The 23,528-nt window shown below is 30.1% G+C and overlaps 1 protein-coding gene across 4 annotated transcripts in view; it reads left to right on the top strand.

The window, feature by feature from the left end:
* Positions 1-23,528, top strand: part of LOC132756832 (striatin-interacting protein 1-like) — a 33,461-nt gene extending 9,933 nt beyond the window's left edge. The window contains exons 3-20 of one of the 4 annotated variants that reach the window (XM_060747974.1): positions 449-523; positions 1,089-1,220; positions 3,537-3,657; positions 5,317-5,385; positions 7,600-7,706; positions 8,745-8,872; positions 9,237-9,431; positions 10,604-10,627; positions 13,566-13,747; positions 14,174-14,303; positions 14,797-14,943; positions 15,272-15,369; positions 16,292-16,418; positions 17,082-17,182; positions 17,543-17,609; positions 18,261-18,365; positions 21,981-22,185; positions 22,790-23,528. In XM_060747974.1, coding sequence (XP_060603957.1) covers positions 449-523; positions 1,089-1,220; positions 3,537-3,657; positions 5,317-5,385; positions 7,600-7,706; positions 8,745-8,872; positions 9,237-9,431; positions 10,604-10,627; positions 13,566-13,747; positions 14,174-14,303; positions 14,797-14,943; positions 15,272-15,369; positions 16,292-16,418; positions 17,082-17,182; positions 17,543-17,609; positions 18,261-18,365; positions 21,981-22,185; positions 22,790-23,040 — 2,264 coding nt within the window. In that variant the 3' untranslated portion in view covers positions 23,041-23,528. Of the gene's footprint in view, positions 1-448; positions 524-1,088; positions 1,221-3,536; positions 3,658-5,316; positions 5,386-7,599; positions 7,707-8,744; positions 8,873-9,236; positions 9,432-10,603; positions 10,628-13,550; positions 13,748-14,173; positions 14,304-14,796; positions 14,944-15,271; positions 15,370-16,291; positions 16,419-17,081; positions 17,183-17,542; positions 17,610-18,260; positions 18,366-21,980; positions 22,186-22,789 lie in introns of all 4 variants that reach the window. The other 3 variants (XM_060747973.1, XM_060747976.1, XM_060747975.1) reach the window with 3 other exon arrangements.

Below are 23,528 nucleotides of genomic sequence, written 5' to 3'. Positions count from 1 at the left end.
TCCCCCAATTTTTTACAAAATATCACTGAAATTCCCAATTCCATGGGTATGGGTTATGTTTCCAAGATCCTGGAAAAAATCCCTGTGGAAAGTGGCCATATGACCTACATGTATACTGTTTACTTTCAACATAAAACCGAACCAAAAATAAAGAATTTCCCCAATGATATTTTTGCCAAATGCATCTTTGTAAAGAGATGATAAGCTACAATATAAGTTGTCTAAATTTAGCTCTACTAAAAATCCAAATTAAATCATGGAGGGGAGGGCAAATCAAAGTTGATGACTCTTATATAAAAACAAATTGGACTAAGTCAGATTGATGACAGTATAGTTTAGACTGATGGTCATTATTGCAGGTATAATTGGGAGGGTTAATTGATGTTATTATTATATTATATTGCAGGTATAATTGGGAAAGTTAATTGATGTTATTATTATATTATAGAACTGTATAGTTATACTGAGGAGGATGAATACACTGAGAACAAGGAGTGTTTTGAAGAGAATTTTATTGCACAAGGTACATAAAACTTCATATTTATTATTGTGTCAAACATTAGACATAATATAGAAACCTTTTATGTGAAATATTTTTGATGATTTAAAGAGATCTGTGTATTGTTTTTGGAGAATAGTAAAAAAACATTTGTGATACTTAGTGAATAAATGTCAAATTTGTTGTTTGCTATTCTCTTATAGTAAATTTAATTGTCTCATGATAATTGGATTGTTAAGTTTAATTAAATATCCAGAATACATACCGGTAATGCACTTGTGAGACAATTGTAACTTGGATCCATTACTGACCCCAGATGTATGAATACCTGGCCTGGGCACTGTAAATGATTTACATGTTGTCAAAGTAAGGTAGGCACTGTTGCAGACCTAATGAACAATCATTATGTATATACATACCAGTATATAATATATAATTAAAATACTATTAAACGAGGTCTGAAAATCACACAAAAGCTAAAGATATAATCATGTATAATATAAGTTTATAGTTTTACTTGTAAACTACAAAATGTCAGTAAGTTATAAATCATGTTTTGTCTGTTTGTAATGTTTATCATTTAATGCAGGTCACACAACATGGAGAGCTTTAGATGATGAAAACAGGAAGAAGTACATCGTATATCTACAAAATGAACTAGAGGTTGCAGACAGAGTCAGGAGAATGAAAGCTATACGATCTATACTCTATCTTGTACAAGGTATGCACTTTTTATCTTATAACTTGTATACGCAGTCCAGATGTACACGTAAGATAGAAAAAAAAATAGATAAAAATTTGTTTTGCAAAAGGAGACATTGTTGGGCTTGAACTACTTTCATTGTTTGTCCAGATCCAATTTAAGATATTGATTGTATTTATTAAATGAAGGTTTCATGCTGGAATTGTAGATCTGTGACACCATACAGGTACCCATAATTTTATAAGTTCTCTTCATTCCCCCAGGAATTGTCATGTGACCTTTAAAGTGCCAGTCCAATATAAAATCTAACAACAAATTTTTTCTTCATAAATGAAGAGGAAATATTGTAACCGATAACAACAAAATAAATGATTGTCATTCATATTTTAGAGATTTTATAATTGATATTTTATTTGAATTTGATGAGTGTTATAATAGAATGAGTTTTCTGATAAAAATACGGGCAAAATCAACTTGAGTAAAACAGGATAGCACACTTGTGTAATATTTCTGATTTATATATAATGTAGGAGTATTTGATGAGTGTGTAATATTTCTGATTTATATATAATGTAGGAGTATTTTGATGAGTGTGTAATATTTCTGATTTATAATGTAGGAGTATTTGATGAGTGTGTAATATTTCTGATTTATATATAATGTAGGAGTATTTGATGAGTGTGTAATATTTCTGATTTATATATAATGTAGGAGTATTTGATGAGTGTGTAATATTTCTGATTTATATATAATGTAGGAGTATTTGATGAGTGTGTAATATTTCTGATTTATATATAATGTAGGAGTATTTTGATGAGTGTGTAATATTTCTGATATATATATAATGTAGGAGTATTTGATGAGTGTGTAATATTTCTGATATATATATAATGTAGGAGTATTTGATGAGTGTGTAATATTTCTGATTTATATATAATGTAGGAGTATTTGATGAGTGTGTAATATTTCTGATTTATATATAATGTAGGAGTATTTGATGAGTGTGTAATATTTCTGATTTATATATAATGTAGGAGTATTGTAATATTCTGATTTTATATATAATGAGTGTGTAATATTTCTGATTTATATATAATGTAGGAGTATTTGATGAGTGTGTAATATTTCTGATTTATATATAATGTAGGAGTATTTGATGAGTGTGTAATATTTCTGATTTATATATATGTAGGAGTATTTGATGAGTGTGTAATATTTCTGATTTATATATAATGTAGGAGTATTTGATGAGTGTGTAATATTTCTGATTTATATATAATGTAGGAGTATTTGATGAGTGTGTAATATTTCTGATTTATATATAATGTAGGAGTATTTGATGAGTGTGTAATATTTCTGATTTATATATAATGTAGGAGTATTTGATGAGTGTGTAATATTTCTGATTTATATATAATGTAGGAGTATTTGATGAGTGTGTAATATTTCTGATTTATAATGTAGGAGTATTTGATGAGTGTGTAATATTTCTGATTTATATATAATGTAGGAGTATTTGATGAGTGTGTAATATTTCTGATTTATAATGTAGGAGTATTTGATGAGTGTGTAATATTTCTGATTTATATATAATGTAGGAGTATTTGATGAGTGTGTAATATTTCTGATTTATATATATATGTAGGAGTATTTGATGAGTGTGTAATATTTCTGATTTATATATAATGTAGGGTATTTGAGTTAATATTTCTGATTTAATAAATGTAGAGTATTTGATGAGTGTGTGTAATATTTCTGATATTTGATGATATTTCTGATATATATGTAGGAGTATTTGATGAGTGTGTAATATTTCTGATTTTATATATAATGTAGGAGTATTTGATGAGTGTGTAATATTTTTGATATAAGTATATATATATGTAGGAGTATTTGATGAGTGTGTAATATTTCTGATTTATATATAATGTAGGAGTATTTGATGAGTGTGTAATATTCTGATTTATATATAATGTAGGAGTATTTGATGAGTGTGTAATATTTCTGATTTATATATAATGTAGGAGTATTTGATTGATGTAATATTTCTGATTTATATATAATGTAGTGATGAGTAATATTTCTGATTTATATATAATGTAGGAGTATTTGATGAGTGTGTAATATTTCTGATTTATATATATATGTAGGAGTATTTGATGAGTGTGTAATATTTCTGATTTATATATAATGTAGGAGTATTTGATGAGTGTGTAATATTTCTGATTTATATATAATGTAGGAGTATTTGATGAGTGTGTAATATTTCTGATTTATATATAATGTAGGAGTATTTGATGAGTGTGTAATATTTCTGATTTATATATAATGTAGGAGTATTTGATGAGTGTGGATCAGAGGCACAACAAGCAGAGTTAACCAAGATAAATGTACATATGCTGTATGAACAAGGACTTTTCTTCTCATTCATTGAACTACTCTGTATGGAAGTTGAGTAAGTTACTTAATACATACATATTTTCTCAAAACAGTCACAAGATTTCTTTACACATATTGACTGTATAAATACATTCCCGTATTTGTTTGTTTACATACCTCAAAGTACAATGTAATGTACTATTTTAGTTTTTGTATGTGGAGTAGTCTCAAAGTCAATTTAATGATAAAGTTTGTGGTCCTAGGAAATGTTGGAAAATAAACAGGCCATTTTTTTTTTCAATATTACAAACTTAATCAAATTTATAACTGAAATTATATGCTTAAAATTATATGCTTAAATCAGAGCTCCAGATAGCATGCATATCAGCGTGAAATACGCATAGAAAATCTAAAATATGCATCACTTTCAAAATTTGTGCGTCAAATTTACGCACAACAAAATGAAAATACGCTTGTATGTCAAAATTTAAGCGTGAAAGAATAGAAGTGTTAACATTTGATATTTAGAAAGAGGATGTTTTGTGCATAAAAATCAATATATTTTTATTTTATTGCTTTGAAAACTAAAAATTCTGTTGTCAACAACGCATGTTAAAAACGAAAAAGCAGGAAGTCACAGAAGGGAGGTAACTCCTGTAAATCCACCTGTGAAAGTATTGATAAAATTTGTGCCAGATAATCATCATAGGAGTTAACATAGTATTAAGTTTGTTTAGGCATCTATTGACATGCTTATGCCTCAATATAAACAAAAATATATTTTAATTTCTTTCACTTTTGTTGTTGGAACAAAAAAACATGTTTTTCACCTGCAGTTTTGTACTCAATATTTTCGTACCTAGTCTACAATAACGGGCAATTTTCTCTCAGACCAAAACTTTTTTTAAGGAAAGATAAAAAAATCTTGTTTATTTTTCTTTAATTCTTATTTCAACTATAATTGATCAAACTGGAGTACATGATAAGGTACATGCCAACAGAAATAAAGAAAGAAAATATTGACTCCTAGAATATAAGAGTTTCCACTAGTGGAAGTTTGGGAGTCATTTACTTCTTCATTTTGGCTTGTGACTTTGTTTTACATTGAATCAGTATTTTATTTGTAAACTTTTTCCAAAAAAAGAAAGAAAATAAACAAACAAACAAACAAAAACAATAAATTTAATTTGTTTATAAAAAATACAAAATGATTTTTTGACAGATTTTACCCCTTAAGTTTTTCAGAATTTGCATTTTACCCCTCACTCTAGATTTTGAGGGGTAAAAACCCCTTGGCCAAAAAAATTATCTGGAGCTCTGTTAAATGATGCATACAAGATTATATAAAACTATTGATGAAGTAAGTTTGACTGAAATGCAAAAAAATCTTAAGTGAGCAACAAATACAACTTGATTTATCCAGATTCTAAAATGTTTGTTACCGTATACCATAAATGGAGTAACTTGAATATGCTTTAAACCCCAGTATTGATAAAAAATGTTTCTTGGTAGAAAACCCTGACATCAATCTCTAAATATGTGAGATTTCTAATTATATAAATAGAAAGTCTTCAAAACTTTAAATATTATTTTATACACTTAATAATCGGAATAAAAACTTTCAAGAGATACTAATTCAAGTGCAGCATATTTTTTTATGTCATGTAAGAGTTGTTTCCCTTTGCCCATATATCAATTATTGTCTGTATTTTATCAATTATTGTCTGTATTTTAGAAATCAAGATGCTATTGCAGCTGCTATGAGAAAGTCATCAGTATCTATAGAAGATAGTTTTGATCTCAGGTTTGTTATTCTTCAAATGTCAATATTTTGAATTTAAGTAGTTAACACTTAAAGTTACAGACTTGTTTATAAATATCACATTAATGTATTCAAGATGTTAAGTTAAGAAAATGAAAGAAATGTTTTTGATGTTATTGGCAATAAATCAATTATTTATTGTTGTAATTGAGCCATATTTCACCTCTCTGTGTCCTATTAAAATTAGATTTGAATTGTCATGACCAAGGACAACTAAATTTTGTCAAGTTTGGGTGCAGAAATTTATTGAATTGAATATGTTCAGTACAACTTATGGACCTTATTTGTCTTATAACTTAATATATATAGTCACTTTAACCTTAATAGTCTCCTAGCAGTTTACTCAGAGGGGACTGTAGGTTTTCCCTCTCTCCCTCTGTCTGTCTGTCCGCTTGACCAAATAGGAATATGATCTAACTGTAAACAGAACAAAAGAGAACAATAGAGTTCATTCCATAACAATAGAGAAGGGTTCAATGGTCATCTATTAAACAAAACAAAAATAACAATAGAAATGGCCATTTATCAATAAATAAAAAAAAAATTACTGGTCACCTGAGACAATTTATAACATTCATACTTTTTTAATTGTTTCTTTGTCATTCTTTTTTGTAACTCAATTAGTAAAACATTTACAATGTAGGTATGAATTAGAATTGTTAATATTTCAGGGGTATATAAGTGTATTGTACACTATGTATTGTATTTTCAGCATTATATTAAGTGTATTGTACACTATGTATTGTATTTTCAGGGTTATATTAAGTGTATTGTACAGTATGTATTGTATTTTCAGGGTTATATTAAGTGTTTTGTACACCATGTATTGTATTTTCAAGGTTATATTAAGTGTATTGCACACCATGTATTGTATTTTCAGAGTTAAATTAAGTGTATTGTACACTATGTATTGTATTTTCAGGGTTATATTAAGTGTATTGTACACTATGTATTGTATTTTCAGGGTTATATTAAGTGTATTGTACACTATGTATTGTATTTTCAGCATTATATTAAGTGTATTGTACACTATGTATTGTATTTTTAGGGTTATATTAATTGTTTTGTACACCATGTATTGTATTTTCAAGGTTATATTAAGTGTATTGCACACCATGTATTGTATTTTCAGAGTTAAATTAAGTGTATTGTACACTATGTATTGTATTTTCAGCATTATATTAAGTGTATTGTACACTATGTATTGTATTTTCAGGGTTATATTAAGTGTATTGTACACTATGTATTGTATTTTCAGGGTTATATTAAGTGTATTGTACACCATGTATTGTATTTTCAAGGTTATATTAAGTGTATTGTACACTATGTATGGTATTTTCAGAGTTAAATTAAGTGTATTGTACACTATGTATTGTATTTTCAGGGTTATATTAAGTGTATTGTACACTATGTATTGTATTTTCAGGGTTATATTAAGTGTATTGTACACCATGTATTGTATTTTCAAGGTTATATTAAGTGTATTGCACACCATGTATTGTATTTTCAGAGTTAAATTAAGTGTATTGTACACTATGTATTGTATTTTCAGGGTTATATTAAGTGTATTGTACACTATGTATTGTATTTTCAGGGTTATATTAAGTGTATTGTACACTATGTATTGTATTTTCAGGGTTATATTAAGTGTATTGTACACTATGTATTGTATTTTCAGGGTTATATTAAGTGTATTGTACACTATGTATGGTATTTTTCAGGGTTATATTAAGTGTATTGTACACTATGTACTGTATTTTCAGGTTATATTAAGTGTATTGTACACTATGTATGTATTTTCAGGGTTATATTAAGCGTATTGTACACTATGTACTGTATTTTCAGGGTTATATTAAGTGTATTGTACACTATGTACTGTATTTTCAGGGTTATATTAAGTGTATTGTACACTATGTACTGTTTTTTCAGGGTTATATTAAGTGTATTGTACACTATGTACTGTTTTTTTTTTCGGTTTTTTTTTCCCAGGGTTATATTAAGTGTACTGTACACTATGTACTGTATTTTCAGGGTTATATTAAGTGTACTGTACACTATGTACTGTATTTTCAGGGTTATATTAAGTGTACTGTACACTATGTTCTGTATTTTCAGGGTTATATTAAGTGTATTGTACACTTATTGTATTTTCAGGGTTATATTAAGTGTATTGTACACTATGTATGGTATTTTTAGGGTTATATTAAGTGTATTGTACACTATGGTAGAAGTCATGAGAACAGAACAGGATGATGACACAGAAGAACAAAGAAAAAATAGAAAAACATTTGCTGAGGAATTAGGTATACATCACATTTGTCATGATTTTATTTTCATTCCTGCTTTGTTTTTAACTGACATTACCTATTTTTTGGTGGTCTATAACCCAAAAACTGCTATTTTTGTAATTGGAGTTGTTCAGTTTAAATTTTTGAGACTGTTCATTATCAATTTTGGGGATATCAAAACAAAAATTTAAAGTTTGTCAGTTAACAGTAAAGAGTCTGGCCTGGTTGTATACTGGTATCAATGGCTAATCATTTCCTGGTCGAGCAGGGTACAGATTAAAGATATTTTTAAAAGGGAATGCTGGTTGTTTAAACTAGGTGAACTTAAAGCAAAAAATACTTAGATATTGCCAGTGGTTCTTATATTTCCAATGATAATAGTAATTACAAAATTATGCTCAATCAAGATTAAGGTTTTAGTATTTATTTCTCTTCAGTTTTATTACAGATCAGTTTTCATTTTACTTTTATAGTAGAAGATGTTAGGGTAATTTACTGTCTGCATAGCCCTCCCACTTACCTCAAATGGCAGAGCAGCAGATTTTCAGATACAGGGGTTGCAGATTCGACCCTCTGGCAAGGCAAAATTTGTCTGTGACAAATGATCTCAGACATTTGAGTCAAATGGTCATTGTCTCCCATTGCTGATCCAGATATCATGTTGTATTAGTAGTCGGCCACTTGCAGAGATATTAGATACTACTGGTTAGTTATTCAGGAAAGCTTGTAAGATGGATTGACTGTTGGGATATTTCAGAAACATGTTAAATTGTTGTAAAAACCAGGAAAACATAACAGTCAAATACTGTCTCCTTGTGAACCACCTGCCCAGTATCTATGACTTCGATCATTACAAGAATGTAAGGTCTCCAGGTTATTTGGTTGTTGGGTCTACATTGTTGCGCAATTTTAGGAGAAATTATGATCAAGAAGGTAGCTTGTATCTGTTCTCTTCCTGTAAATGTAGAGTCATTGATTGATCTTCTTGTCATCATGGCTGAAACCACAAATAAATAGATAAGCTATTCAAACTTTAAATATTATATTATTTAGTGGAGCCAACATTTGGACAGGAACTATTGCCAGTGACATTATTTGGAATGGTAACAAAGTTTTGCAGTGGATCAGCTCCTCATTTCCCTATGAAGAAAACACTGATGCTATTGTGGAAAATTATCCTAGTAAGCCTAGACATAACTGCTTGTAATTTAATATTTATTAAATGGCATAAATTTTAAATTTCTGAAAAAAAGAATAATGAAAATTACAGAATACATGAATATCTTTTATTAAGAATCTTCATAATCAATCTGTTTAAAGTTGATTTAAAATTATTTCAGCTGTTATCACACTAGTGCATCATATTTTGTTATTAAATCCCTGGCCCTCGTGGCTTGGACTTTAAATGTGTCCTTGTGTTTCTGCAAACTTTAATGCATGAAATAAGGTGCATTAACCCCCTCTTGTTTAATTTTTTAAACAACTTTCATCTTTGGCTAGATTTATTCTATAATGGCAAATTTGTACTGAAATATTTGTAATCAGGTGTCAATGGGCGGTCTTGATAAGCTTCAAGAGATGAAAAATCAGTACAGAGATCAGGCAGGGTTACCTCCCCTCCCTGAAGATCCTGGTGAAGTTTGCCGCCTTATGAGAGCCTCGTCACCTCCAGCCTCGGCTGCCGATCTTATAGAGCAGCAGATCCCTCATCGAGGCCTCAGAGCAGGGGTTAATAAACGGGTAAGAAAAAATGCACATTTATATATGCATGATGACTTTTTTTTTCTTACAATATTTATAAATATATAGGCCCTTACATTAGGAGTTAGACGAGATTTCCAATTCTGTAGTAGGGAGTATAACAAAAAACAAACAAAAAACTGAAATTTGCATAGAATATTAAAGAATGACTTTTTGGGCAAAAAACATTTGCTATTAAACTTTGCTTCGGGGTTATAAGTTTAAATGGATTTAAAAGCAAACAAACAAAAAAAAACAAAGAATGTTTCTATAGAATACCAAAACTATTGACTTTGGAAATTTCACTTTTTTTATTCCACACATATTTTAATATAATTTTAAGCTTGTATACAACATGTTATTTCATGAAGTGCATTGAATAATGTTGTTTTAGATTTGTGTCATGTAAAGCAGCAAAAAATAAAAAGTGAAAAATACAAATAATTGTACAATACCTTAGTCACAAAATTATTATGGTATTTTTGGTAAAGAAATCATGTAAAATGACATGTACTATACTTATTATTTATTTTACCATATAGCACATTTTTTTTCATTACCTTGATTATATAAAACATAGTTATTTATTTGTTAGATATATTTATAAATCACATTTTAAAGTTTACATTTTATTTCACTGTTGACTTTAACTTTTAGCTTCTATTTAACCTCATTTACTTTAAAATCTCACAAAATATGTGTTCAACATAATTGACGACTTATTTCTTTCATTCTAGATTTCATTTTATTCTGCAGCAGGATTTGCTATAGATATTTTAACTGTAACATGTATAATTTATTTTTTATATCATTGTGAGCATGTAAGTTAATGTTCATGATTCCCTTGTTGTAAAACATCAAGCTTGCTAATAAAAGAGAAAAAAACAACACAAGAGCAGTTTTGAAAGTGTATTCTTTAAAATTAAACATCATCTATTTTTCTGACTACTGGGGTGGGGGGGGGGATGTTTCTTACCTTATAGTTATTTTTTAAGCACTGTTTAATTGTGTGTGAAATTTGAATCATTATTTATTTGCTATATTTATTTAAACAATATATACATTGCTAACAAGATATACTTTATTATGCTTCTATCATTTGCTATTTATTTTACAATTATTTATTTACATTATATCTAGGCACAATTTTCATTGATGTATTTCGTTTTTAGTTTCTATCAATGAGTGATTTTAAGGTAATATCAGACAGTTATTTATCCTGCCAATTATTTGGAGCTAAGCTTTGTAAACCAAATATTAGTATATAAAAAGAGAGAGAAAAATTCCGAATATAGCAATTAATGCAAAAATGGTCTTGAGTTGAAAGTACTATTTAGTGGTCTATTTGATGAATAGGGAGAGCTGTTGTACTCACCCAAGTGTCCAGGTCACACTTTAGTTAAGTTTTTGTTTGGTATTTCTTGGTATTTCCAAAACTACTAAAGGGAATGGCTTGAAACTTTACTCACATATTGAGAGTATATATAGGAGGTCACTGGCTAAGGCCCATAACTCTAACATGGATTTATACAGAATTATGTCCCTTTTGAGCTTAGAAAAGTCTTCATTACCAAGGACTATCAGGCACTGTGAATAGTCAAGCAGACTGCTCTATCAACAGCTCTTGTTTAACAAGAATAAGGCAATCTCTGGTGGAACTCAAAATACTTGTAAATACATTGTAATGTGACAGGCAAGATTTAAAGTGTCATTCTTTTATGAAATTAAATTGTGTCTTATGAATTCTTAGTCTGTTGTACCTTTATTCAAATTGAAAGAAGTCCATTTAAGATATTTATCTTGTCAGTGGTTAATTTGCTCAAGATCATTATTTACATTTGATTCAATTAAATGTAATTTATATAATCTTCACAATAGTACACAGAGCTACAACTTCTTCCACAGTTAAATATATGAAATATTGCTTCCACCAGTTTTCCCTAGAAGCTTTGCTAGAGGTTACCATAGTTACCATCATTACAAGCTTTAATAATTAAAAACAACTTATATAGCTCAACCTTGCTTATAAATCACATATAGATAAAATAATTTTGCATTTTATGTATTAAACAAAAGCAAACAAAAGATCATAACTTTTGTTAAGTTGTAAGTAGTTGGTATGAAAAAGGGACATTTTACCACATGTTAATTATACGGTACCTACCCGGTATATATGCTTTTACCAATGCAACCAGTGCAGACCGAAATCAGCCAGCACATCCATGCTGTCAGTTTATGGTCTGCACTGTATGCTATTCTGTACATTCCCCTAAAAATCTGAAAATAAGCCTGTCTAGATAAGCTATGTATTGGATTCTATATAGGTTAGTTGGTATAAAGTCTAGTCATAAAACATCTTGCAGTTTTAGGGATGTGTTACACAAATAGCTTCAAAAACAAGAGCCAAAAAAAACCAAAAGGCTTTTGTTTCTTCCTAAATTAATGAAACATTTTGTGTTGTATATCATTAGACCTTATGGTCTATGTTACTCCAGTATGTTAAACTGATTTTAACCACAGTTTACATTTACAGTGTTGTTATGATAACAGTTATAATAATTTCATTGTAATTGTTATTGCTTTATTTATTCATGTAAGATTTAATGAACTATTATTGAAAATGAAGCAAATTTTTAATGGTTAGGTTCTTGTCTATAAAGTATCTTTTATATCGTAATACAAACAAAAAATCTTGTTCTTGAAGCTATCTGTGTAACTTGAATGTATCAATATGTGACTTGATTATGTTAAAAACTTTTATGTTTTAACAGTTATTAAGGAAACATACTTGTTAGCTTGTTTGTTTCAGAGAAAATTTCAAGCTTTTATGAATTTGTGATCACCGGGTTGTTGTCATAGTCGCCATTGTCATGGTGTAAAAACTTTATTGTAGCCCATTATACAGACAATTAGTATCCACATGAAAGTAGGCATACTGTATAATCATGACAAGGTGCAGTTGTAGGGTCTGAAAGCTATTTTCTTGGAAGTATGCCTGTTTTTAACTTTGATTTTTTGGGGGGTATCAAAATTGCTTATAAAGTAGAATGATTTGATTGTCAACGCATAACTCAAAAGACATGATTATCATGACATGACATAGTTACAAAATAAGGGGCATAATTCTTAAAACTATTTTTGAGTTATGCCCCTTTTTTCGTGAAGTATTTCTTAAAATTAAAACAAAACCATAACTGAGAGATCAGTGTTTTTAGAGTTATGCCCTTTGTTACATGGAAAATAATTGAACTTTTGTACAAATACCAGTATGTCCTCACAAAGTTAATCATCTTTTTAGGAAGTGACTTGCAAAACATCCGTAACACTTATGAATTAAATTTTTATTTTAGTTTTTGCCCTTTACAGATGAGCATAGACACCACATTTGGTGCTGTTGTTTTGATAAATGTTTTGTTTAATTTCAATAAGTTGTATACCCAGTTCATGATTGATGTTATTTTATGTTATTATGAATTGTCATTGAGTGTACTTGTAATGCATGTTTCCCCATCCCTCTATATCCACCCTTTACCTTTCACTTCACCTCTATCATGCTTCATTTGGCCTTTCTAGGGGTCTATACAGAATCTTGTGTTGTGAAATGAAAGAGTTGTAAATGGGCGGAGATCTGTTGTGAGTGGGAGGAGTTTAGATAACTGGCAGAGAATAAATGCATACATGTTGTCAGTCTGTGTAGACCCTTCTAAGGCAGCCTCATTTCCAAAACTTTTTTCAAATTGCACAAATTTATAATCTGAGAATAAAAAAGTTTCGCTGTAATTAGAAAATTCAGAAGAAAAATTTCCATTTGTGATTATCATTGAGTAATGTAATAAGACTGTTTAAATATTGTTTTTTTTGTTTTAAAAGAGGACACTCATTTTAATTTTTTTTTACAAACATCAATATAAAAATTTCCTGGTCCATTAACAACAATATATTCTTTATTTAACAGTGTCTTTATGTAAAATTGAAATAAATAACATAATATAGATACTCCAATTACTAACATGGCTGCCTTTTCTAACCTTTATTTTCTGCTGCTAACTTCTGCTCCTAACAATGGCCTTGACCTTTGCATGACTATCATCGGTTGTCATGGCAACGGCCTAATTCAAGAGTTTGATAAAACAGAGCAGCCTGGATGAGAATCCGTTTGAAAATGGGAATGGTGTTGAAAATGGCGACGATGATCTACTGAAGGAGTTAGATTCAGCAAAATCAGGAAGTGATGATGAACTTCCACCTACCCCACCCAGACCATCTACACCTAGAATCACACCACAGAAAACCTTGCCATGGAAACCAAAAGTGAGGTAGAATATTTTGTATTATTATCAAGTAAATGTTAGTTTAGCTGACCTGAGGACCGGTCAGTTGTCTTTCGTTGATAATCTATCCTAGTGTGAACAGATAACAATTTTGGTTAAATCTTTGTCTTTCATTGTACTTGGACAAAATACAAGGTCAATTTTGTTTACCATAATAAAATCTTGATCTTTTCATCATTGATATATGCTTGAATACTTTCACAGTCTTCAGTCACACGAGTGGTAAAGGGCCCTGATGACCCACTTGTTTTAGTAAAAGCTGCTATAATATCGACATACGCTTTATTATATCATGTAACCTCTAGGAATGATGGTGCCTATATGACTGAAATACTTTGGAAGAAGGTGTAAAATGAAACAACAAACAAAATATCATATAACAGTGTTGTTGTGATTTTTTGCATATTTTAGGACAAAGGATCTGGAAATGTTTTTGGAGCATACAAGAGCCAAGTTTGTAGGATTTCAAGTAAAGCATGACAAGGACTCTCTGGCTGGGCTACCTCAACCTATACATGAGGGCGTTAAGGTCCTAAAACAGGTATAGATATATGCATGTTCTACACTTACTGAAGGCAAATAACATTTTATTAGCTCAACTTTTGGAAGAAAATGGAGAGCTTTTAAACACACCCAGTCATCAGCATTATACTTTAAGTTTTTGTGTGCAAGTTTGTATCTCCAAAACTACTGAAGGGAATGGATTGAAGATCACACACTTTTTTGAGAGCATAATAAGCAGTCATTGTATAATATTTGAACATGCTGTCTTACCAACAGCTCATGCTAGTAATTCTATTCTTCAGACATTTTTTTAATTTTTATTAACAATGTTCCATTGTCAGTTTGTTAAACAAAACTAGTTGGTAATGTTTAATCAATTTGAGCAATAGAATACTTAAATAGTTTTATAGACTTAATACATATTATTATATGTGTGTTTTTGCTCAATACTTTTATGAGAAATGACAGAAGCTTCATTTAAAAGATATAATAATTTGTAATGTAACAATTTGTATATGGTTATATTGCAGCACCTGTACGTGTCATTGTCAGAGCTACAGGTAAAACGTGAAGAAGAGATCGCTAAGAATCCATTATCTCAGCCAGAAGTTGATGTCCCTAACACTCCAGCTGAAATACTCTTTCAGGCTATTTTACCTAATCTGCCACAGTATATGGTGAGAACTTTAACAGTCATTAGGTTATCTAGTTATGACTCAAACAGTAGATGTGTATTAAGTGCTGATTTTAATTGTTATGCTGAATTTACAAGTCCTGTATATCACTATTCCTGTGTTTATGTTGCTGACTAAATCATTACCTGTGTAATTAGTATCAAATGTTGTTGCATTCATGAACTTCAAAGCAAACTTAAAACATTGTTTTACAGCTGCATAATACCTGTCAATTTAGAGTTAATTTATAATACTGAGCTATTGTGTAACATGGCTATAATCAACAAGTTTTATAATCAAATGATGAAATGAAGTGATCATTGTTTTACAGATAGCATTGTTGAAGATCTTACTAGCAGCTGCACCAACATCTAAAACAAAGACAGATTCTATAAATATATTAGCTGACCTCTTACCTGAAGAAATGCCGTAAGATTTTATTTATTTCTACAAATTTGAATTGTCATATATTATATAAGAGGGCTAATTAGGGCTGTAAAGATTATTTGGATAATTGGATATTCATGATTCAGATCTGGACAATATGGATCGACTAATTGTAAGTCCTAAGATCACTGATCATTGTGATTCACACCTTAAACAATCATGATATCATATTTTACATAGTTCAGTGCAAAAAATCTTTAATTTGAAGGATTAATATAGAAATTATTTGTGGCTTAGTGGTCACCCTGCGATGTTGATGGGCTTTTCTGCTTCTTTTGGCTTTAATCCCAGAAGAGATATGAAATCTTTTATTTCAGAATAATTCAGCGAACTTGCAAAAAGGCTGAGTTCAGGCACCAGCTTGTGTTTGATATTAGGAGAGTAATGTTAGTGTTTTGTATCAGAAGAGCTTGAAAGTTGCCAATCAATCTTGACATGTCCTATGTGACTTATAACCTTAATGACAAAAACCATTAAAGGCACGTTATGCCTCAAAAATGAATAATTTTTCTTAATGTGAGTTTGCTAATGTTTAAATAACTGTTTTAGAGCAAGTTAGATTCTTATCACCTGAAGGAATTAGTGCAGAATGTGAAATTATTTGTCACAAAAGCAGCAAAATGTCAACAAAATACTCAAGCACTATAATTGTACAAATTTCTAAAATGCAACAGAAGCAAAAGATGGTTCATGTAATTGGTCAGTGAATAACCTTTAGAAAATTTACCAGGAAAGCAAAAGAAAAATGCATAGAGAAATAAAAATAAAAGCTTTTCTTGTGCACAATGGGGCTTTTATAAGATGTGCCTGTGTTTAATTTGTATAGGGAAAATGCTTGAATCTTTCATAGAACTGTTTACATGTATAAATATAATCAGATAGTTTGTCCATTTCTTCATTACAGAACAACAGTATTTCAGTCAATGAAACTTGGTATAGATGTAAACAGACATAAAGAGATCATAGTGAAAGCTATCTCAGGGCTAATTCTCCTCATGTTAAAACACTTTAAACTTAACCATATCTATCAGGTAAGAACTTTTTTGTCTTAATAAAATTATTTGATAAACATGTAAATGCATAAAATTTGAGAAATTTTTATAGAACTAGATATGCATTGAATTATCAAGGCATTTTTCACTGTTTAACATCAGCAAATTTTTTGGCCAATTATCTATCATGAGAAAAAAATGAATATGGATGAGATTCCCCAATATACATGTATGTGCTGGTATGAAACCAGTTTCTGAACAAAATTTCAGGGTTTTTTTTACTAGTCAATTTTCTATAGACGCTAATGAAACTTATCATACTAAAAACTTGAGCTCAAAATATTTACAAAAATACAAACTAAATTCTATCTTATGATGTCATTAATGTATAAATAGGTCATAAAATGTGTAACATTTTTTAACACTTGAAGAACCAGCTTCAACACAAATTATAATCTGCTGATATTATTTTTTTTATTTTAAGCTGAACAAAATCATGGAACAGTTTGGAAAAAAAACACTGTATAATATTATACAGTAATATATATTTATAATATTTATTATAAAATGTCTGCATACTTGAATTAAAAGATTAATTCAGTGCTCAAAATTCTTGCTAAATGCAAGAAATTCAAAGAAAAATGCATGTTATCTTTATGTTCTTTTATATAATACATTACAATATTGACATTTTTGTTTCAGTTTGAGTTTATGTCACAGCATCTTGTGTTTGCCAATTGTATACCCCTGGTTTTGAAATTCTTCAACCAAAACATTGTCTCTTATGTTACAGCCAAAAATAGGTATGTTTCTCCCTCCATTACAGCCATAAAATGAACTATCAGTATTATTTTCTTATGTCACTGCCCCAAATAGCAAACTATTTATAAAAAATATTGCCTGTCACGGTGGTACTATGTAACAAGTGATTTGTGGATACATCAATGTTTGCATAGGTATTGTTAAATATTTAGAAATATTACTGGGGCAAGTTGCTGGTTGTGTTATTTTAGTGCCAGTTGTAGCTTACATAGTGTCCAGTTGGAAAGACTATCAAATTTTAGATGGAGAATGTGGGGATTAAACTTGTAATCCTTAGATAGTTAGATAGTGTAACAATTAACCCTGAAATACATTGTTTGACATATTGTTTACTTTTACAGTATACCAGTGTTAGATTTCCCATCATGTGTACTTGGAGACCAGAAGGAACTCACAGCTGATGCTTTGGTATGGTATAATTTATAAACATGCTCCTTTCACTATAAAATTCATTGTAAAGGTAGATTTACCTACGCTGCAGTGATTTCTTGCAGTGAGTGTCTGCGTTGTTTCGAGTATGAAACTACTTGTCACTGGCAGAATTGTAAGATTAAGCACAAACTGTTTGACTGCATGGAGGTCACTAGTGCTAAAAATAAAGTTTTACTCGTTTTGCTCATACAGTCTTCAAGCATTAACTGATGTCTTAAATATTTAGTAGGTAGTTATCTTGAATTGTCTTCTTACTGGGTAGGGTTAGAAACCTCCAGGATCAAGGACACAGGTGCTAAAAATAGAGATTTTACTTTCAGTTAAGGAGCCTCCTTGGCCAAGTGAATGAGGTTGTTGTCTTCAAACCACTTGCCCCTCACTATTGTGGGTTTGAATCCTTACAGGGACTTTGGATTTTTTCATGTGAGGAATCTATCCAGCTAGCGTAAAGAACATCAGTGGTTTTACTCTGGTGCCTCTTTGTGTCTGAGATAATGCTCAGACGGGCACTTGTGAAGTATAGGACATAAAAAGATTTTTGGTTTTTGATAGATTGTTGAAATCTGTTTAGGTAAAGTTTTGATATCCAGTTCTAGTTTTCTCAGGTTTATTTGTATATTCACACAGGAAAAGGGAGATAATCAACCATATTGTTGGAGGAATGTTTTCTCATGTATAAATCTGTTGAGGATTCTGAACAAACTGACCAAATGGAAGCACTCTAGAACAATGGTAGGTATATCATATAGGTTTCTCTTCATAAAGTGTGTAGTTATGTTTTATACGAGGTATACACATAAGATGCTTATCTTAGTATAGTTTTTTATCACATACCTGTATTATTTTTGGGTGGGACTGCTGAAAGATAATACTGCATGGCTATGCATATATTTTTATGTGTCCTCATTTGCGTTATATAGATGTAATAAGCAGGTAGGTTAATTTGCAATGCAGCTTTATACAACAGTTACAGGAGCTCCTCTGAGATTTAAAGATATAAAAAATATATATAATAAAAAAAACCTAAAACATTTGATTTGAAGATTTGAAATTTTTACATAAGTTTAGTGAAGCACTTAAAATGGAAAAAATCTACAAATGATAATAAAGAAATATGCTCAGAATTAAATTGAAAAATTGATTGTGCAATTCTTGGCCCACTTTGAGTGAAAGTGTAATGCTTTTCTTTTTTTGATCATTTTGCATAATGAAAATGATGATTCTGGAAATATTGGGTGATAGAATGATCTGAAAATTTGCACACAAGTTATATTTAACAAAGCAGAAAATAAAAGAAGTAAAGAAAAATTTTACTCCAAGCTTCTAAAACTAAAAGTAACAGAAAATAAACACGTACATTAAAAACTAAAACAATCAAATACATGTTTTTATATTCCATGAATGAATATACCTATCTTGTTGGCAATTAGATATTACTTTGATTGGGATGTGTATTCTAGTTTTGCAGGCACTGAAAAGATTAACAAATGTATATAATAAGTGTACATGCATCATAATATCTTGAATTGAACTGCATATGTTCCTGTGTATTGCTGAATATTTTGTAATCAAATCATCTTTGGCAGACTCTCATGTTTATATAATTGTATCCATTTTCTTATACTTATAGAGAAAATTTGTTTTAAACAAGTCCAAAATAGCCCAATAAATTTTCTACAGAGTTTCTACAGAGAATCAGGCCTTTCTGGACTGACTCATTTGCTTATTAAAAAAGCTATCATGTATCATTAAATTTTATTCTAATCATATTGGGCAGAAAAAATTATTATCTCAATGAAATCTGGTAGTGGTAAGTAAAAAAGAATGTACTTTCTGCTTTGAAGTTTGACAGTTTAAAGGAATTCAAATTTGCCTTCAATAATAATAACTTGCATGAATATGTCTTTTAGATTAGGAACAAAATACATAAAGAAACTTAAAGATTCATACGTGACAATTGGTTTTTCCATTCACCATCTTAGTAAATACCAGTGCATGGAAAATCTACATGACACAATGTTATAGACAATGTTGATATCCTGCCTCAAAATATTTGTTTGTTAGAATATTGACCTGTAATATATTTTAAGATGCTGTTAAGTAAATGACAATCCCCATGCAATTTAGGAAGGCTGCTTTTGTTGATAGACAAATTTACGTGACAGTACTCATGTAGGATAGTCTGTTTACCTGTTGTTGTTATTCTGGCCACTGTGAAGGATTTCTAAAATAACTGTTAATACTAACTGGACAAGGAGTGAGTGTAACAGGAAATCCTGTTCCCGGTGTTGTTATGTAATGTTACTGATAGGAACATTTTTCTATATCTTGAAAATAGATGTGGAAATGACTAGTTGTACAAACTAATTCCATCATTACTGACCTAGCTGCACTATGACTTGTAGACCAGTGTATTCACTTGTTCAATTTCCCATCACCCATCCCCTTTCCCCTCCTTGACAAAAAAGACCAGAAAGGCCCCCAGATTGCAGATTTGTGCCAAAACACATTCATTTGACATCTAGAATAATATATACATGAATAAGATATCACATTATTGGTTGAGTGAGACTATCTCTGTCCCTATCTAGTGAAATGTGCTATCCTTTCAAATCAACCAGCTTCACCTATGATGATTTATGTTGAAAAAAGTATGCTGATAATGTAGCACAAGTAAGTATATAAGGCATTAGTTGCTTTAGAATTTATGAAGCAGTTGGACTACATGTATTTTAAAATAGCCTAACTATACAAGAACCTCTAGTAGTACTGAACTCCTACTCATTGATATTGTATAACATATTAGTTTACATTTTGTATATAACTTTATATCTTTGTAACTTCTGGAGCTTTTCTCTTGAAACATCACAGATATCTTCAGTATTATAACTGTGGGGAACTGATTAAGATACACTATTCTAGTATGGACTTTGACTGAATTATACTCTATTGTGAAGTTTATCTCTCATCAAGTATCAAAAAGATTCATTTGAAACTTGAAATAAGTCTTTGAGATCATAAAAGTAGATAACTATCTAGTCTTATAACCCATGGGTATTGACAGATTGACAGAATTATAGTCCTTTTTGAACTTTGAAATTTCCCGGTTAAAGTGCTGTGTGCAAGTTCTATTTGAACCACTGGAAATTTTAATCTAAAAACTAACCTGCTGTTTGGTCATAATTTTAGCCTAGCATGAAAATTTACTGAGTTAATACATTGTGATTTTTGAACATTCCTGCATTCTTCCTTCAAGTTATGACAATGGTCGAGCCTGCTGTTACTTTGACAGCTATTTTTTTAATTTTTCTATAAATGTAAAACAAACTGTAGCTTAATTAAATTTTATGTTATACAGTTGTACTTTTTTCGTAATTGTATCTTCTGTGTTTTATAATGTTATCTTAGCCTGAAGTGAAAGCACAACTTAGGATAACGAGTTTCTACAACTTCGGATTACATTATGTTTGTTGCGGAACCAAAAATTTGTACAACATATAATAAAACATGTGACATTATTGATAAAAAAAGCCCTTCCTTAATGGTCACGTTGAACTAAATTCTGTGCATAAATGGATATGCTAATTGATGTTGCATGATAAAAGATTCGTAATGACAATAACAATATTTAAAATTCTCTTCTACAAGTTATTATATGACTATATCTATCTTTTTGATAAATAAAATAATCTTAAATTACCTTTAATGAGTAAAATAATTAATTTGCATGTTTATTTGGACAATTATTATTTTGGTTGAGAAGAAGTGGCAATTATTTTGTAAGGGTTGTTATTCATCATTTCACATGAGTACATAAATATTCCAATGGACCATGGTCTGTACTGGTCACATGGGTAGGGTCAGTTCCTACCAGCAGATTTAGAGTTAAAAATCTTTTCTCTGGAAACTGTGAGACTAAGAACTTAAATATTCATACATGGCCTTTGTTTTAATATCAAGCATTGTGAAGTTTGCTGTCATAATTCTTTTCTTTTTGAAAGATTGTTCCGAGATTGCAGCAATATGATTTTATCCATTCATGTATGTTTCCTTCTCTGTTAATGTATCTGTATGTTCACAAATTTTATGCAAAAATAACACTTAGTTAAATTTCTTTGTTTATATTTTTAGATACTTTTGTGGTAAGGTAATTTTCAAATGACTTGAACAATACAATGAGGGAAAACTAGGACTCCAACTGTGCCAGTGTGCATCATAATAATTGACATTCTGGTGGAATTTGAAAAATATCAATGTTCGAAAGAATATAAGATGTACTAGTATTCAGTATTACCCATATGTTTAGAGACATTGCTTTAAAGAATGTGTTACTGCTTTATACTTCAGATGCTTGTGGTTTTTAAATCAGCGCCGATTTTGAAGCGGGCTTTAAAGGTTCGGCATGCGATGATGCAGTTGTATATTCTCAAGCTTCTAAAGATGCAGACCAAATACCTGGGTCGTCAGTGGCGGAAATCCAACATGAAAACTATGTCAGCCATCTATCAGAAAGTCAGGCATAGATTAAATGATGATTGGGCTTATGGGAATGGTAAGTTCAGCTGTTATTAGGCTGACATACATATTTGAAGGAAGTGATGTGCACATGGGTTAGCTGAGGAGGGAAAAAATAAGTTTAGATAGGGTAACATATCCAACTATCATATTGAATTTTGATGGTTCTACTCTTGTACCTGAAACAATGTATGGAGGGACACCGGAGGTATTTCTCAATCTCATAGCCAGTGATTGGCCATACAACCTTTACTGTGAAATATAAACCGCTAATGCAATTTTGTCTCATACACCGAACTTTCAATATCCTGTTCACTAATGTCCAAAGAAATGGCAGGTTATGGAAATAGATATCTGTCACTTAAAAAAAAATCCTTTGTTATATATTTCTATTTGGTACTTTGAATAATAATTAATAGACCTTAAATCAGTAGTGAATTTTCAAATGATTCACCTTCCTTAAATTTCAGTATGATTTGTATTAGAAATTATAAATTTCTATACATGTCAATAGAACATCATAATAAAAAGAAAGAAATATTCTTACAAAAAATAATTTATAAACAAAACAATGTTTACATTATTTTCTTCTCAAACTTGCAGACTGCAATAAAATAAGTTTACATGCTATTACCCTTCAGATATGGATGCAAGACCATGGGATTTTCAAGCAGAAGAATGTGCCCTTAGAGCTTGTGTGGATCGATTCAGTAATCGTAGATACGGGACTAATGGGGCCGACCCTGATTTCAAGCCTGTTGATAACTGTATACTTAGTGTATTAGGACAAAACCTTGATCTTAGTGAAGAGTTCAAACAAAATTATGAAGTCTGGTTAGATATGGAAGTTTTTACAAATCAAATTGACTGGGACCAAATAGTGCAATATTAAGAGTGATATATTTTTGTTGAGAAGACATTTAAGCAGTTTTATGAAGACATTTTTGTATAAAAAAAAGTCAGACTGAACATCATTTAAAGAGAACTCTTGATATGATGTAGATTATTATATTTCTTGTGGAAAGATGCAAGTGCTTGTGTAAATTAACCATGTAAATGTAGATTATTTTATTTATATGTTCATGTCTAATGTTTACTTTACTTCACATTTTGTTAAAATTTTGCCTCATTTTGTGTGTACTTTTAAGTTTTAAAAGTTTACATCAACATGAAACTTGGAAAACTTTCTGATCATGACAAGGTGCAGTTGTTAGACAAGTGGCATAATTCTGAAAGCAATTTTTTGTGTTATACCCCTTTTTTACTCAGAATTTTTAATAGATCAAAGTTAACACCACCTGCGGTGTGTTTGTTAAGATTTACAGTTAGCATGTATGATAATAGCATGAATACATGACAGATTATGTAAAAAAATAAGTA

The sequence above is a fragment of the Ruditapes philippinarum genome, unplaced genomic scaffold (genome assembly GCF_026571515.1).
Source record: "Ruditapes philippinarum isolate M1 unplaced genomic scaffold, ASM2657151v2 ctg598_1_1_1_1, whole genome shotgun sequence".
Lineage (NCBI taxonomy): Eukaryota > Metazoa > Mollusca > Bivalvia > Venerida > Veneridae > Ruditapes > Ruditapes philippinarum.
Note: the sequence above shows the minus strand (reverse complement) of the source record. Positions and strands in the feature narration are given on the sequence as shown.